The following is a 17,934-nucleotide window of genomic DNA, read 5'->3' on the forward strand; positions in this document are numbered from 1 at the left end:
GAACCAAAGGATACAAAATAAGCATCTACTTGGAAGATGGGTTTATTAGACTGAAAATATGTTAATAGTTATTTACATGAAGCAATTTGTTGTTATTTTTTATGGTTCCACACCACATATTTAAATGACCAGCTGTGTAAGGAGGATAACGATGATTGTCAATTTTCAGTCTGGTCTATTCTTATCTATAATGGTTATTCCTAGAAGCTATCTCTCAGATGTGGATGTGGCAGAAGATACTAGAAAGTTTATTGTCATCCTGTTTAAAGATAAGTTTGACAGAAATCACTATTTTTATACAACTATGGGCTTTATCACAGGTGAGGCTAAGGAGGCTACCTGTGGTGGAGCTGTGGAGCAAGGCAGCTATAGGCAGCTACCTATGGCACCACATCCTGGAGGGCCCAGAGAGCCTGGATGACAGCATCCAGGGAGCCACTGTGGGGGAACTACAGATGACTGCCTTCATGCTCAGGTATAGATCAGGTAATGGGAACTTACTGAACAAAAGAGAATGGTTATACTACCACCACCAAAGAAGCTGGTTCAGTATTTGCATTGTTAGTCGTGAGCACTTGAGAAGGCATTGAAGATACTATTTTTGGTAATTAAGTTTAGCTTCTCCAACTCTTTATACAGCTTTTGCTTGCATACATTTGAGTTGCTTGCTCTCTACTTCCATGTGTTTTCCACAATAAATGCATTTTGCACACTGAAAATATTGCTAATGATGGTAATATTGATTTAGGATCTGAAGTGCTAAAATCCTTGAAAACTTTGCAAAATGCTACAATTCTTCTCATATTTCATTATTCCTTACCACTTTTGCTTGTCTTCTTTTGGTATTGACTGTTCTAGTAACTGAAATATGTTGTTATCATTAGAAATAGCAGTGCTGCTAAAGCAATATATGAACACAGACTGCCTTGCAAATATGCCCAACTCAGTAGACATTTTCTCAGCATCTGATATCTCAGCATATTTTAATGAACATCTCTTTGTGTTTTATGTTTTGTTGCTTGCATGCAGACCATGGAACTCTGAAAGCAAATGTACTTGCTGCATAATGCATCTACTTACTGGAAACAGCTCAAACTACAGTGATCTCTCTTTGTAAAACTCTTTTGATTCTAAAATTAATTCACTTCAACACATTATATTTAGTAAAACAAAATAGTGCTCAGATCTTTTGGTCATGAGCTGATAGTACTATTTATTGCTACACCAGATGTCTGGTCTGTAGTATTATATTGCTATCCATGATACCAAGGTATTTCAATATACTAACCTAAGTGTGAATGGTGTTAGGTCCTGGCATCACCCCGGAGACTGTACCTGAAGATGTGAGGAGCCTGGTGCTGGTGGTGAATGGTCGCACTGATGAGAAGGTGAAGGAGGCTCGGCTCTGGCTAGACCACCTACAGGCCCAGAATGTACCACCAACCACCATCCTTGTCATGCTGGGCAATGAGGTGAGGGGTGCAGCTGGGTGTGCCTTGAAAATATAGCATATTGGAGAGTTTTGAGAGTTTCATGAAAGTAACTGAAAGGCAGGTCCTGAAGGTGCACTTTTCCTTCAGTTTTGTATGATCCTTGTGACACCTCATCGGGCTTTTTTTTTTTTTTTTTTTTTATTTCCTCACTCTTCTTGTTGCCCTTGACCAGTGTCCCTCATAGGTAAAGAAAATAAATAAATAAGTAAAAAAAAAAGGTAAGAAATTAAAATATTGTGTGAATTGATTTGGCATCCATGTCTTTCACTGCAGCAATGTGACAATGGATGGGTGACAAGCTACCTGGCCCCTAAAGGAGTGGTGGTGGCAGTGCTGGTAACCTATGATGACCCACGAGTAGACCAGCACACCTTCCACCAGTGGCCTCTTGGGGTTGCTACGTAAGTCTGTATATTTAAGCCATTAATATCTGTATCATGGGTTGGCAAAATATGGCCCATGTGTCAAACTTAGCTTGTGGGATGTTTTCTGTTGCCCACCAGTTGCATCCTGTGAGTTGGAAAAGATCATTATTGTTTGTTTTTTTCTCCAGTTACAGACAGTTTCCTCTCATTAAGGAAGAGCAAATTTCTCCTGAAGCTCCAAGGAAGTATATGTGCAACTTGAGAGCGACAATTTATCCTAACAGCAGCAGGTCGGAATTGTACAAGTTTCTGAAAAACAGCACACTTACTTCCAGTCAGTGTCATATAAAAGTCAGGGAAAGGTAAGCATTGTATATTTATTTACTTCTCATCAAATAATGATGATCTTGTTTGAACTTAGGAATAGTTGTTGTTACTTGATTATGATCAACAGTAGCTTGATCTGTTTTAAATATTATTAGTGTTGTTTAAAGTTTGTTCTCTCTCACAGTTGGGTGTCAAATGAGAGTCCTGATGCCATGGATGAATATGTACAGACACTCCTGGACTCAGACCTCACACTGTGCCCAGCTGGGATGAACACAGAAACTTACAGGTGAATTAGAGAAAGATTTTTTATATGTTTACTGTGGGTATGTACTGTAGGTACAGAAAAGAATGATTGTATTGCTAGCTTCTTAGTCACAGCAGTTTTGACTTTATTATAGATTTACATAACTAAGTTATCTACCCAAATTTGTCAGAGCTCAGCATGTTCTACTTTTGCTATTATGATACTTGGTATTTTTGGGTTCTAAGAGGTGGCCAAAAGAATACTACATGTATGGGAAATTACACCAGATTATTGAAAAGAAAGAACTTTGGTGTGACACTTATCTAAAAAGAGGTTATGGTAATACATATGATAATTGGTATTTTGGGTTCTAAGAGGTGGCCAAAAGAATACTACACGTATGGGAAATGACACCAGGTTATTGAAAAGAAAGACCTTTGGTTTGACACTTATCTAAAAAGAGGTTATGGTAATGCATTACTTTGCTCTACTTTTTCCTTTGTATGAAAAGGAGCTAATATAGGTATTAGTTTACTTTCATCTTTAAACACTTTAATCACATTCTTCAGGGTGTATGAGGCATTGGGAACAGGCAGCACTCCAGTGATTGAGGCTGTGGTGACAAATGGACACTGTGCGGCCAGTCCCTGGAGGCTGCTGAAGAGGCATGACCCACCTGTCATCTGGGTCAAGTCATGGGATAACCTAGGAAAAGTCCTTGCCAAAGAACGCAGGTAGGAGTTTCTTTCATTTCAAACCATTCAAGGCATTTGTTCACTTTTCATTTATAAAGTTACATTCTAGAGATCTGTTTGATGTACAAAACTAATTGGGTTGATGTAACCTCTTATCTTCTAAAATCCTTGAGATTCATCATAATATCATTGTCTCAGTACTCTTGTGCTTATCAGTGTATGTACAAGGAAATATACATATTATGCATTTCCTTGTAATCAGATACAGCAAGCAGTACAAAGCGCTGCGACGGCTGCGTGTGTTCCAGTGGTATGAGTGGTTCAAGCTCAGAATGAGAGACAGTTTTGTTTCCATTGTCACAACATCCCTCCTCCAGCCTGGCTAATGTCAATCAAGTCAAAGAGGCGTGGTAGGTATCGCACACACTTTCCAGTTTCCAGGCACAGGGTTTTGAAAATGGCAGTCATGTTGGCAAGCTTTTTCCTCTGTTTTTATCTGTGATAATGCACCAGCATAACTAGTTGGTCAAGAGATTACCTTGGTCACTGTGCTTACAGGGAACTGTAGGACAGAGATCCACAATCATATTGAAACCCCACTGCACTACTTATGCTAAGGAACTCGCATCTGCCTCCTCCCAAAGTTTAGAATAGTATAGTGTCTCTGATATTTGAAGGGCAGGAAAATATTTTTGAATATTCATTTACTGGCTTTCAGTTTGAGGAGTAATATCAGACTGTTTTGAGCAGTTTGGTTTATTTCTGCATTGTTTCCTTTTATCTAATACAGATGAACATGCACAACTGCTAGGAATAGAAAAAAGAGTTGCCAAAGATAAGGGGCAGAACTGTATGGTAGGTGCTTATCTACTTGTTTACCAACAGTGGCATCTTTTTTTTCACTTTGTAGTGTTAAGGTGTGAGGCTTATACAGATGAGCTTGAAACACAGAGATGTGCTGAATCATTGACTCATCACAGCTGGTGAAATAACTCTGTATGTCATATCTTTGAATTGTTATTGATGGTATTATTCCTCATGAAGAAATCAGTATTATTTGAATTTATTCACCTTTGACATGTAAGAGATATCCCACAGAATCAATTGTAATGATAATAGTTAATCTGGCTTAGATTTTTTATTTTTATTTTTTATTTATTTTTTTAAATGTATTTTTTGGTGTGTGTGTGTGTGTGTGTGTGTGTGTGTGTGTGTGTGTGTATTCACAGTATTCACTGTATTCACTATACAGTCTGCTGCTGGTCTCTTTCAAGACAGCCAATTATGCCCCTGTGGAAAGAGCTCAGAGCTCATACTGACCAATCTTTGGGTTGAACCAAGGTCACACACACAACACACTGGGACAACAAAGTCACAACCCCGTGACTTACATCCCGAACCTACTTACTGTAAGGTGAACAGGGGCTACATGTGTAAGGAGACACACCCAAATAATCCCTGTCCTCCCAGGGGATTGAACCCTGGCCCCTCGGTTGTGAGCCGAGTGCACTAACCACTACACTAGCAAACCGTGTGTGTGTGTGTGTGTGTGTGTGTGTGGGTTTACCTAGTTGTATTGTACGGGGCACAAGCCAAACCTCATTTTGTCCTGTCTCCATAATCATATTTATCCAGTTTCTCTTTAAACGTGTACACTTTTTGCCACAGCTGCCTCTTCCTTCAAATCATTTCAGATTTTAATAGCTACAGGAAGCTGTATTTCTTGATGTTGCTCGAACATCCACTCTTTATTTTCTTCCCATGCCCTCTCACCCATCTTTCTCCTTCCATCTGTGGTACCAAGTCATTTCTGTCTATTCTTTCTATATTGTTTACTAATTTGTACATTGTTATCAGTTCTCTTTCTCTTCTCTCGTTGTGTTGGTAATTCCATCTCTTCAAGTCTTTCTTCATATCTTAAGTCTTTCAATTCTGGTACCATCTTTGTTGCTATTTTCTGTATTCTTTCAAATTTCCATATATCTTTTTTCTCTGTTGAACCCAGACTATTGCTGCAAATTCAGGTTTAGGTCCTATCATGCTTGTTAGAATTTTTCATCATCATTTCTTTATCTAAATAGTCAAATGTCACCCTAATATTTATTAACAAGCTGTATGTAGAGCTGAATATTCCATTTATGTGCCTTTCAGGTGATAGTGTGTCCTGGATCATTACTTCCAAATCTTTTTCTTCATTACTTTTCATTATTATTTCTACTCCCATTTTGTAATTCCATGATGGTCTTTTTCTACTTTTTTCCTATTTCCAACATGTGGCATTTTTTGGCATTAAATTCTAGTTTCCATCTTTGACTCCATGCATGGATCTTTTCAATATCCTTTTGTAACTCCTTGCAGTCATTTTCATTGTTTATTATTTTGATTATTTTTGCATCATCAGCAAAAAGGTTTATATAACTATGTAGATCCTCTGTCATATCATTTACATATATGTGAAACATAATAGGGGCCAGCATAAATCTTTGCAGTACCCGACTTGTCACTTCACTCCAACTTGAAATAGTGTCTCCGATTACAGTTCTCATTTCCCTCCCTTGTAAATAATCAACCATCCATCTCTATGTTGCTCTCTTTAGTTCTTCATTCTCTAACTTCCACATAAGACTTGTGGGGAACTTTATCAAATGCTTTTTTGAGATCTAGGTATACCACGTCAACCCATCTGTCCCTCTCTTGCACTCCATCTATTACTCTCTCATAAAAACTCGGTAGATTTGTGACTCAGGATCTCCCTTTCCTAAATCCAAATTGCTTTTCTGTAACTATCTTTTCATCTTCTAAATATTGCACCCATCTATCTTTAATTACTGTTTCACAAAGCTTACTTACAATACTTGTTAATGACACTGCTTTGTATTTCAATGGTTTCATTTTATTTGCCCCTTTGTATACTGGGACTATTTTAGCTCTTTTCCATTCCCTTGGTATTTTTCCTTCTTTCAATAAGCTGTTAATTATATCATATATGGGTTCCTCCATTTGTTCTCTGCATTCTTTTAATATCCATCCATTTACTTAAACTGGTCCCATAGCTTTTCTAACATCCAGCTCTTCCAGCAGTTTCTTGATTTTTTTCTCTTTACTTATATCTCCTATATTCCTTCACCCTATGATACTACTTTTAGCAACAAAAAATCAGTTTCCTTTGTAAACACAGATTGAAAACTCTCATTCTTTAGTTCATTCATCTCCTCAGTAGTTTCATAAATTCTTCATTCTCTTTTTTAACTTGTTTATGTCTTCCCTATGTTTCATTTTTCCATTTACATATCTGTAGAAGAGTTTGGGCTCTTCCTTGCATTTTCTTACCATGTCACTTTCAAAATTTCTTTCTTCTTCTCTTTTTATTATACCATATTCATTTCTTGCCTTTCTGTATTCTTCCCTAGTATTTCTGTTCAGTTTTCTCATAATTTTCTTCCATGCCCTGGCCTTTTTCTTTTTTTTTGCTTCTACACATCTGGCATTATAGCATTAAACTTGGCACAAACTGTTGCACCCCCCTCTTTATACTTGCTCAAAAATATCTCATATTTTCTTGCACTATTTTACCTTCAAATATCTCTTTCCATTTCATTTCTAAATTGTTCTTTCCTGTCAGTGTTCAGACACTGTCAGATGCCAGCTGCCATCGTACCTGTTGATATCACTGACAGTGTTTACCTGTACACTACTCTCCCATTTCACTCTTTTGGCCACTTCCCGATTTATGCTTCACTTCCCCTGCACTCACACATAACACAATTCCCTATTATGGAGACAGGACTCAAGCTCGGGCCCCCTGTACAGCCAAAACCTAGCTGTTTGGATGCGTCCGATCAGCTGAGCAACGTGGCTGTGTGTGCGTGATTAACCCATGGTCGTCTGCTAGTTACCCAGCCAGCCGTTCCCCTACAGAAAGAGCTCAGAGCTTATAATGATCGATCTTTGGGTAGGTCTAAGGCCACTGACGTACCACACACCGAGACAGAGAGGTCACAACCCCTCGGGTTACATCCCGTACCTACTTGCTGCTAGATGAACAGGGGCTACACATTAAGAGGCTCGCCCATTTGCCTCACAGCGCCTGGTATTCAAACCCAGGCCTTCTTGTCTATGAGCCGAGTGTGCTAACCACTACACTTCATAGTGTGTGTGTGTGTGTGTGTGTGTGTGTGTGTGCGTGTGTGTATTCTTACCAAATTATTCTTACTTAATTGTATTTTTACAGGATTGTGTCAAGCTGGTAATGTCCTGTCTTTTAAGGTTAATTTGTCACATTTATCTTTAAAGTTATGAATGCTCATCACATGCACAACTTTGTCAGTCAATGAATTCTTTTGGCTGATTGTTCTGTCAGGGAAACTATTTCCTCAGACTGCTCTTTTTTCAGGGAATTTGTTACTGTGTCCTCTTAGTTTTGATTGTTATGGTACCTTAAATTCTGTGATATCAGTCTTTTCCTTCTATACATTTGTACATCATGATCATGTCACCTCTTTTTTGTCTCTCCTGTAGTCTTGGGAGCTTGTTTATTAAGCCATTCTTCATAGCTAAGACCCTTCAAGCCTGGTATCCATTTTTTAGTTGCTCTTTGCACTTTCTCTCTTTTCAACTAGGTTTTTAGATGTGGATTCCAAACTACTACTGCTGCATATTTAAGTGTTGGTCTTGTAAATGTGATTATTTTCATAACCATTTCCATATCTTTGTATCTAAATGTTACCTTCACATTTGCCAAGAAGTGGTGCATGCTCCTTACTTTGTCATTTATATGGTCTTATGATGATAGCCTGCTGTTTATCATTACACCTAGGTCTTTTCCTCTTCAGATGTTTCAGTTGTGTTGTTATCTAATTTATAATTTGAAACAGTTCTCTTTGAACTTTTGTTTGATCACATGACATATTTACATTTAAAGTGTCATTTACATTTAAATCCATTTGTCATGTCCTATTCCATTCCCTTGAGAATTTTCTGTAGTTCCTTGCATGAGGAGTCTTCATTATTCATTTTCTTTTAGAAATTTGCATCATCACTAAACATGCTCATGTAAGTCTGTTCCAATACTAGCATCTATATCACTGACATTGTATAGCAAAAACATGACCGGGACTAACACTGATTCTTGTAGGACTCCGTCTATTACTTTTCTCCAGTTTGAGTATTATCCAATTAGTTTTGTTATCATTTCTCTTTTGTCCAGAAAATCTTGTATTTATTCCAGTAAATTTTCCATGAATACTGCCTGTGTGTTCAAATTTCCATATTAATCTATTGTGTTGTACTCTGTTGAATGCTTTCTTGAAATCCAGATAAATACTGTCCACCCATCTATCTCTGTCTTGTATAGTTTCTGCTACTCTGTTACTATAACTTAGAAGATTTATTACATATGATCTCCCATTTCTAAATTTGAATTTTCTTTTTGTTTTCCAAGTGGTCTATACATTTTTTCTCATCACTTTTTGTATTATTGTACATGTTTTGCTTACAGATCTATAATTCAGTGGGCACTGTGTTTTCCCTTCTTATTCAAAGAGAATATATTTGCCCTTTCTGCATTGTTGGTACTTCATCTTGATTTAAGGATTTAAATATTTAAAGAGAGAATTGTTTACCTAACTCCTTTTTATCTAGGTTTTTTAATTCCTTTACGACTTCCTTTTTATTTAGGTGGTTGCTTTCCTGTTTGTATGGTGCATTTTGTGTCCTGTCATCTATCAGAAATAGCATTTCCCTCACAAATGCAGATTGGAGGCTTCTGTTTAAAACTTCACCTATTTATTCTTTTACGTAGTTCATGTCTTCATCAGCTGTAATTTGTATCTTATCCTTGACTTTGCTTTTGCTTTTTATGTTGCTGTAGAAGAGTTTTAGGTGGTCAATGCTCTTTTCAATAATGCCTTTTGATATAAATTTTTTGGGCTTTTCTGATTCTAGAGTATAAGTTTCTTCCCTGTTTGTTGTCACTTTTTTGTCTTACAGTTCTTTAATTTTTTTTAATATATCAGCATAAAATGCTCTGATGTCATCTTTTACTGTGTTTACTTCCATTACAGTGTCCATATTAAGTACCTCACTTCTCCTTTTTGTTATCTGCTTGTTTTATTATTTTATCATTGACTTTTCCTGTAGTATTTTTCGATAGAAGACTGTTTCTCCACTAATTTCTTTCATGTTTCTTTTTGTGGTATCCACATCTAATGACAAATCAGCAGTAATAATTTCTTGCTGATTTAGTTGTTTCTGTAGTTCTTCACTTTCTTTTCTCAAAGTTTAATATTTCTTTTCTCTTGTTCTGATAATCTTTTCAGTTCCAAGAACTCTTCTAATTTATTTACTTTCTTTTCTAGTCTAGAGAATTGGTTTTCATCTAAAAAGTCAATAAATACAGAATCTTTCTTTGGCTTATCTCCCATCCCAACTGAGAATGTCATTGCTTGTTCAACATTGGACTGGGTAGTAGACTCAAGTTGCCAGTGGTAGTTACAACTAACTTTTTTCCTCATATGATTTTTATATCTCCTTTAAACACATATTCTAGAATACTTGAGACATTGCAGTGACCAGTACTGTAAAGATACACTTAGGTATCTTGTGTTTTTGGAAGCTGTCTACCTGGAAAGACAGACATGTCTGCCCCTGCCACCAGTGTGTGCCTGTGTGCTACATTCATCGAGAGTAAAATCTTGTATTTGCATATTTATATACATTTGGTGGTGATTAATAGAATAATTATTATCTTCTATTATAGGCTTTCAGTGCTGCACTGTTTGCAGGATATTCATTGTAGATTTCAGAAATAGAAATGGCACAAACCTCTTATTCAATTATTTATTTTTATCTATAAATCACCATTTCCTTTATTTATATGAAATATGATATGGATGATGGTTAAAATGATGATGGATGGTAGTTTATATGAAGATAAGTGTTGAAGCTCTGAGATAGTTAATATATGAGCTTTAGTAAGTATTCCATAAGTTATATTCTGTCTGTCAGGTCTTGTACACTGTCCACATGGAAGTGCTAACGTGGCTTGAAGCCACTATATCATATACTTCGTCTTATCTTGTGCTAGTCATTATTAGCAGGTTACCGAATTGTACTTGTGTGTAGTCTGTTCATAATTTCCTTTACTACTCACAATTTCCTATTTAGGATAGTCCTTCATTCACCTACTTACTGACACTACTTTCTACATCATAAGGTTGAAAAAACTTTAGCCATTCTTGTAATTCAGTGGTGCCAGGCTAGACCAGTGCTGTTTGCCTGTTTGCAATCCTGAGTGTATTCAATTGTGTCTTTCTTACATATTCTTTTTTAGTTTTAGCCATGCCAAATTTTGTTTGGTCTCATTATAGTTTGCCTTAACCTAATCACTTGTGTGTCATGAAAGTAAACTTGCTTATAAAATCTGTTTTCAAAAATCTATTTTTTTTGCACTGATACATCTATTTCAAACAGATTACCACAAGCAATTAGTCAAAACTGCACTTCTCATTATAGAAGTAGTTTTTTCTTAAACATTCATTTCACTGATACTTTGGTATTCACCAGTCATCCAATTGTGCTCACAAAAGACATTCTTAGAATGTTACCTTTACATGCTGTAATGTTTAAAGTAGTAGCATTATGCAGCAGTATTTACTGTGAATTTCTTCTTTACTCAGCAAATTTATTTTTAAGAAGATGAAATGCTTTCATGCCATTGAAAATTCAGTGGCTGTGTATAGATGACATTACTTGTTCCTGCAGTGTTTTCCATGGGTGGACATTATCGCTATAATTTATCATGATAACAATATCGGATTATCGGTTATCTGATGATTATTTTTCCCATGTTAGTGATTCATCGATATCACTGATACTTTTGGTTCCGAACTAGTGATAATTGATGATTTTAGTTTTTGGAACATGAGCATGTTCAAGTTATAAACTTTCAAAATCAAATGTAGTTATTTTACTTAAAACAGTACTTTTCATTAGTGAAGAGATAAGATAAACCTTGAATTTGAAATTTTTGCTAAGATTTGTCTAGGTTTTCTAAGATAAAGATAAATATATAGATTTGGATTTATCAATTTTTTGTTTAAAACATCAGTATTGTTATTGGTAGTATCAGAATTTTGAATTTATCAATTAATCGGTTATCACCTTATTGGGCAATAGATTTATTGCCAGTTATCGATTAGGTTATCATTATCGATTTCTTGGGTATTGTGATAAATTTTTTTGCTATTGCTCCCCAGCTATGGTGTTTTCTTACTTCAAATGAAAAAAAGATGTGTTACTGCCTTCAGTTCTTGGATTCAACTTTGAGCTTGTGTGTGTGGGGCTGGAGGTAGTTGTGTACCAACATGCTCCACTGTAAATGGTGTTCGTTACACCTAAAGATTATTGTATTTAGATGCCTAGTTGTAGCTACCCTCTTTAAGTTAGATGTCAGACTGCTACACAGACAAATAGATAGCTTTTAAGGTACTACCTGTCTGAGGAAGATGAGTTCATTTTCTTGTCTTACTGCTTCCCAGAGCTTAGAAAGGGAACCATGACCACATAGTATTCTCTTGTTTGTTGGGCTCCTTTCCTATCATTAATGGCTTAAATCTTGCAAATTTATTTAACTTTATGCTTAGTGAGTAATTTTCTAATGTCATGAAATTTGCTTGCCTAGAAAGCAAGCATACAACCTCTTCATCAATACATTGAGGGAAAGAAATTCTCTTCAGTTTCTCACTCACACAAAGATGATAATGTGAAGCTCCTTGCCATACAAATGAAATAATGGAGTACATATTTGACAGATATGATTGGTTTCATGGTTCACAGATATGCAGTGCTTGTAGAATCTAGAAGATTCTTTATGTATATTTGTATGCATAATGTGAGCTTAGTGTGGGCCTGTCATATCACCAAAGCACAAATTATAAATAAAATTAAGCGTATATTGTGAAACACATACACACGTGCAAAGCTGCCTATGGTTGTGGCACTTATTAGGTCATATTTTAGAATTAACATAGAAATTCTAAAAAGATGTACTTTTGTTAATTTTGATTGACAATTTTCATCCATTTTGAATATTATGCAGTCATGTTTTGTATTTTTTATATTTATGAAATATTTTAGGTCATTCATGATGATCTTGAAAAGTATAATAAGGTATTCAAATGTTTTCATAACTCAAATGATAGAAATTATACAAATAAACATTTTATATTTTGTTTAATTTTAAAACTGAATACTGTAATACATTTAAGGTAGATGGTTAGGGATTTTTTTTTTTATATAGTGGGCACATTTATCAGTCCGGTTGATATAGATAGGGAACTCTTTACTACCATATGACAATATGATCATATCAGTGGACTGGCTTTGGAAGATAATGCCAGTGTCATTTTCACAAAGTTTTAGTCAGAATAACCCACCAATTACTCTTCTGTCTTGCCTTTACTTTTTGCTATTTCAAAAGTGCATCATACATTATTCTTAAGTTTTCCTGCATTGTCTTCACTCAGCAGCTGCCAATAGAATACTCATATCCTGGAGTGCCAGATTTTATGAGGCAAAGGAGTAAGCTTTAACAGTGTGCTGTTCAGCACTATCCCCAAACATTTCATGAATTGCCAGATGGAACACTCAAAGAGAAAAGCATGTGCATCATTTGAAGTGATAGACATTAAACATACCGTTGCTTGCTTGTGTGCTAAGGCTTACATTTATAGAATTATAAGCATTTGTTTTAAGTTGTTTGTTTATGTATGCTATGAATCTCAACAATTATACTGTCCATAGTTTTTAAGGAAGGAGTTAAAAATCAAATTTATCACACAAAGGGAGCAGTTGTCTGTACCTGTAAAGTACCTACTCTGTTTATGGCTTTTTTCAAAGTTTCATTCCACATTCCTGCTTCTACTTCATTCCTCCTGTGGTAGGACTACACAGTCTGGCCACACACTTCACTGCTGAGCTGGAATAATAATGATAATAATGTGCATCATAAAAGACAATTGAATGGAACAGAATAAAGGAATGCTAATCAACCTTCCTATGTAATTTTTTTCTTACAATGAGATCATGCTGCTATCCTTTGAGGAAAATCACAGTTTAGTACAGTGGTTCTCAACCTGGGGGAAGCGGACACTCTCCACAGGAGGGGCGCAAGCACAGAACAGAAAGGGGGGGAAAAATAAAATAATAATAATAATCATAATCATAATAATAATAGTGTGGGCCAGTACAATAATAGCCTAGCCAAGGGCTATCTATCTATCTATCTATCTATCTATCTGATTCTATCTATCCATCTATGGTGGCATAGTCAGGGAGGAGATGGAGTGGGTAACAGGGAGGAGAGGGGCCCCAGTTGCATTGAACCAGCTTTGGGGGGGACCCAGCTTGCAAAAAGTTGAGAATCCCTGCATAGACAGACAGAGTTATGTTGGATGAAGAATATATGCTATACTTATTTACTTATAATCTTGATAAATGTAGCCTTAAAAACTTAACCAGAAATATCCAAACCATCAGCAATGAATATTTGAAAGGATGCTATTAGCTTAACTATCTAACACATACTTATACTTGATATTCTTCCTAAATTGATATTCTTCCTAAAGAAGACTTCTTATACAAGTAAAAATATAGAAAATGTATCTATAATTCTTTCACTCCAGCCCACTCAGTTGCTCCATGCAGCCCACAAGGAATATGATGGCAGTATTCTTCCAGCTCTGTCATGGAGTGTGTTAGGCTTTCTTCTTCCACATGCTCTTTTAATTATGTACCTTTATATTTTAAGACAATTACTCAGTAGTTATTTTTTTACATCTATATTTTTTTTTTTTTGTATAAGCATCTCTGATTTCTGCTTTTCTAGTTTAGTTCCAAAGATTCATCCAGTGTGTATTGTAAAGAGATGAGCAAGAAGCAGGTAGGATGAACAACTGATTTGTGTATTTAGATGAATTCATTTTATTATGGAAAAAGGTTATGCTTCAATAAAACTTTAAGGGAGATTAGTATGAATAAAGCTCTCAACTCGGAACTCTAAATGTGCTTGTGGCAAATCCTTTCTCAACCTGATATTCATGTTTCAGATATTGCATATGTTTATTCATCACCTAAATATCCAATTTATAAAATAAGATACAGGCAGAAATCCTTTACACTTTCTGATGAACATTCAGGCTGTCATTCTACATAATATGCTTCTAACATTAGACACTTGAGCATGCCTTGTGAGAACATAAAAACAAACTTCTATAAGAACATAAACACATAAGATAATAATGAGACTAGAAAAAAATAAAATAAAATAAATAAAAAAAATGCTGTCCCAAACAACAGCTCCATTCATTTTAACATGACACCAAAAAATGTATAACCACAGGCTCTGTAACCTTGCCACTCTAAGCCAGCCAACCTTTTGACATTATCCTGGATTAGTTCTTGGCCTAACCCAGATTCCTCTTCTTGTGGCACCATACAGCACCAAGCCCCAAGCCAGCCAAGGCTCCATTGCTCTTTCCTTCTAATTTATAAAGCAGCATCACCCTGAATTCCCCACCCTTCCTCCATCTCTCCACGTAGCCTCAACAACACCTGAATAATATAGAGAGGAGCCAGACTAAAATATTCAATTTGCATGTAATATATTTTGTTTTCAATATTAAATTCATATCACTTGCTTTCATCTGTGTTTATAAAGTAGAATATGCAAACCTCTTTCTGCGACTGTCTGGGAGCGCCATATGAACGTTTTATTCATTTATTTGTTTATTTACATTTTTTAACCCATTTCATGTACCCTTGGCCAACCTTCACACCATAGAGAAAGAAAAAAAAGGATAAGAGATGAAATAGGGAAATACTTAGGACTAAATCTTCGCAGCCAGTGTATGGCCTCAAAATAGCCCTGAACTGGCCATATTTCAAATAATTTCCCGCGAGAGGCTCAGAACGCCGCACCCTCGAATCCCCCGCTAAATTGGCTCGCTCCGGGCGCCCCTCGCTGGCTGATCCCCGCTAAAGTAAAAATCCTAGCAACACCCATGGCGCGGAATTTATGGATTTTGATTTATATGACAAGGCTAAAGGAATAGTGAAGCGGAAGGCGTCACGGGTTTCTAGGGAGAAAGCTTCTATCGAGACGCACTGAAACTTGAGGAGGGAGAGGAAGGCAGGAAGGATGGAAAGAATGTTCAGTAAAGGCTGTGGTGTTCCTCATAGTTGCGTGATGTACAAAGATATCTTGTTTACCAAAGTTTCAGGCAAAAAAAAAAAAAATAAATAAACTACTGCCGTATACATAGTCTATATTTTCTACATTCTAAACATTATGGTATTGCAAAGGTAGAATTTCAAGACAGGCAACGAATTCAAAATAAAATATTTATTGGTCCCAAATAATTTCACTCGAAGGAAACCAATGGAGGCATCAGAGGTAGCAGTATTAGTAATTATAGTAGTAGTAGCAGTAGCAGCAGCAGTAGTAATAGAAGTAGCACCATATTAACAAGAGAACTAAAAAAAAAAAAAAAGTTCCGCCAGCATTACTTTAAAAATGGGAGTGTTTGAGAAAAAAAAAAAAAAATCGGCTTCGTTCCACAGCAGTCCTTCTCCTGGTCTTGCCTCGTCATATATTCCTTAAAAACTGTACGGATGGGGAGCTCTTAACTTTTGACCTCAAGATTGTAGTGGCAAATTAATAAACTTGATGCGGCATCTTGATAATCAGGTCGCCTTTTTTGCCTCCTGGCCCCTTAATCTATATTCCTTTCCTTCATTCTCTTATTTTTTTTTTCGGATTCAATCTAGTTTCTCTTTCGTTGTTATTAATTTTCGCTTGATTTTTTTTTTTTTTTTCGTTTAATCCATTCGTGAATCTCTCTCTCTCTCTCTCTCTCTCTCTCTCTCTCTCTCTCTCTCTCTCTCTCTCTCTCTCTCTCTCTCTCTCTCTCTCTCTCTCTCTCTCTCTCTCTCTCTCTCTCTCTCTCTCTCTCTCTCTCTCTCTCTCTCTCTCTCTCTCTCTCTCTCAATATTTACCATTTCGCATTCAACTGTAGCGGTCAGCAGCCGAGATATTATGTGTATTTTTACCTTACGAAACCCATCAGGTGAAAATTCATTAAGTGAGGACTAAAAGCACACACCACACACACACACACACACACACACACACACAGAGAGAGAGAGAGAGAGAGAGAAAGAGAGAGAGTTTCGAGCTTATTATTTTAATTTGATAACAGATTCTCTCTCTCTCTCTCTCTCTCTCTCTCTCTCTCTCTCTCTCTCTCTCTCTCTCTCTCTCTCTCTCTCTCTCTCTCTCTCTCTCAGTAAATCCACGAATCCATTAATTTCCGTGCCTTGTTTAACGTGCGAGCAAACACCCACCAGCTGTCTTTCTAATCAGCTGAAACTGGAAAGGTTAATCGAGGAGCTTGTTGGGTGCAGGTGTGAGGAGGAAGAGAAGAGAAGAGAAGAGAAATAAAATGATTGGGCGCGTGGATATTCTGTGGTAGCCTGCCAACCAACGCAGCCCTCTGTGTGTGTGTGTGTGTGTGCGCGCGTCCGCTTTGATCATTTTGTCCGTAGCTCTGACAATTGGTTTTGTTACATCAAGTTTGATTCTCTTTCCCGTGTACCTCCTGTACCTGCCTTTTCCCTTTGTCGTTTTATTTGTTTTCCTCAGGTGTAGTAGTAGTAGTAGTAGTAGCTGTTGTTGTTGTTGTTGTTGTTGTTGTTGTTGTTGTTGTCGTTGTTGTTGTCGTGGTGGTAGAAGTAGTAATAGCTGTGGCAGTAGATTATTGCTGGGAATAGGTTGTAGAGGTGTTTTCTTTTTTTTTTTTTCCTTCTCTTTTTTTTCCCCCTACCCACTATTATTCGAATACTTTGTTAATGTTGTTGTTGCTGTCTTTCTTTTTCCATCTTGTTTCCTTCTCTTCCTCTTCCTCCTCCTCTTCCTGGTTTCCTCAAGTGTCGAACCAGAGGAGGAGACTGATGAAAGTCGCACTCACATATTTATAAATTCACAAATATTTGATTTAATATTCAGAAATATTTGTGAGTCAGTGGATGCCTCGAGGGTGGCGGTGGCTGAGGGTCAGCAGGAGTCCCTCGAGAGTAGATCAATTTGGTCTTGCTAGATTAATAGTACAAGTAGTAGGGGTAGTAGTAGTAGCAGTAGTAGTAGTAGTAGTAGTAGTAGTAGTAGTAGTAATAAAAGTAGTAGTAGTAGTAGCAGCAGCAGTAGTAGTAGTAGTAGTAGTAGTAGTAGTAGTAGTAGTAGTAGAAGTAGTAGTAGTAGTAGTAGTTGAAAGGAATAGAAAGAAGAATATGAGGAAGAGGAGGTTAGATTGATAGTAGCAGCAACAGTAGTAGTAGTAGTAGTAGTAGTAGTAGTAGTAGTAGTAGCAAAAAGAAAAAAATGTAGGAGGAGGAAGAGGGGATTATCGACAAAAATAAATAAATAAAGATAATAATTTCATATATATATATATATATATATATATATATATATATATATATATATATATATATATATATATATATATATATATATATATATATATATATATATATATATATATATATATATATATATATACACACACACACACACACACACACACACACACACACACACACACACACACACACACACTTGTATATAAAATACAAGCACCTCTCGTTCTTGTTGACTATGAAACTTAACGTAGCAATGGAGAGAGAAAAGAAAAAAAAAAGTGAACTCGGTAAACATAATGAATGCCCCGGGAAGACTCATCAAACCTTTTCAC

General features: G+C 36.3%; 1 protein-coding gene across 4 annotated transcripts in view; it reads left to right on the top strand.

Annotated features, from left to right (window-relative positions):
• LOC135104445 (ribitol-5-phosphate xylosyltransferase 1-like) overlaps positions 1 to 17,934 on the top strand; it is a 71,542-nt gene that overhangs the window by 8,871 nt on the left and 44,737 nt on the right. For 2 of the 4 annotated variants that reach the window (XM_064011887.1, XM_064011884.1), the window contains 7 exons: positions 321 to 486; positions 1,309 to 1,472; positions 1,767 to 1,894; positions 2,047 to 2,220; positions 2,370 to 2,474; positions 3,002 to 3,166; positions 3,390 to 14,180. In XM_064011887.1, coding sequence (XP_063867957.1) covers positions 321 to 486; positions 1,309 to 1,472; positions 1,767 to 1,894; positions 2,047 to 2,220; positions 2,370 to 2,474; positions 3,002 to 3,166; positions 3,390 to 3,513 — 1,026 coding nt within the window. In that variant the 3' untranslated portion in view covers positions 3,514 to 14,180. Of the gene's footprint in view, positions 1 to 320; positions 487 to 1,308; positions 1,473 to 1,766; positions 1,895 to 2,046; positions 2,221 to 2,369; positions 2,475 to 3,001; positions 3,167 to 3,389; positions 14,181 to 17,934 lie in introns of those variants that run through there. The other 2 variants (XM_064011885.1, XR_010270447.1) reach the window with 2 other exon arrangements.

Source organism: Scylla paramamosain, chromosome 10 (genome assembly GCF_035594125.1).
Source record: "Scylla paramamosain isolate STU-SP2022 chromosome 10, ASM3559412v1, whole genome shotgun sequence".
Classification (NCBI taxonomy): Eukaryota; Metazoa; Arthropoda; class Malacostraca; order Decapoda; family Portunidae; genus Scylla; species Scylla paramamosain.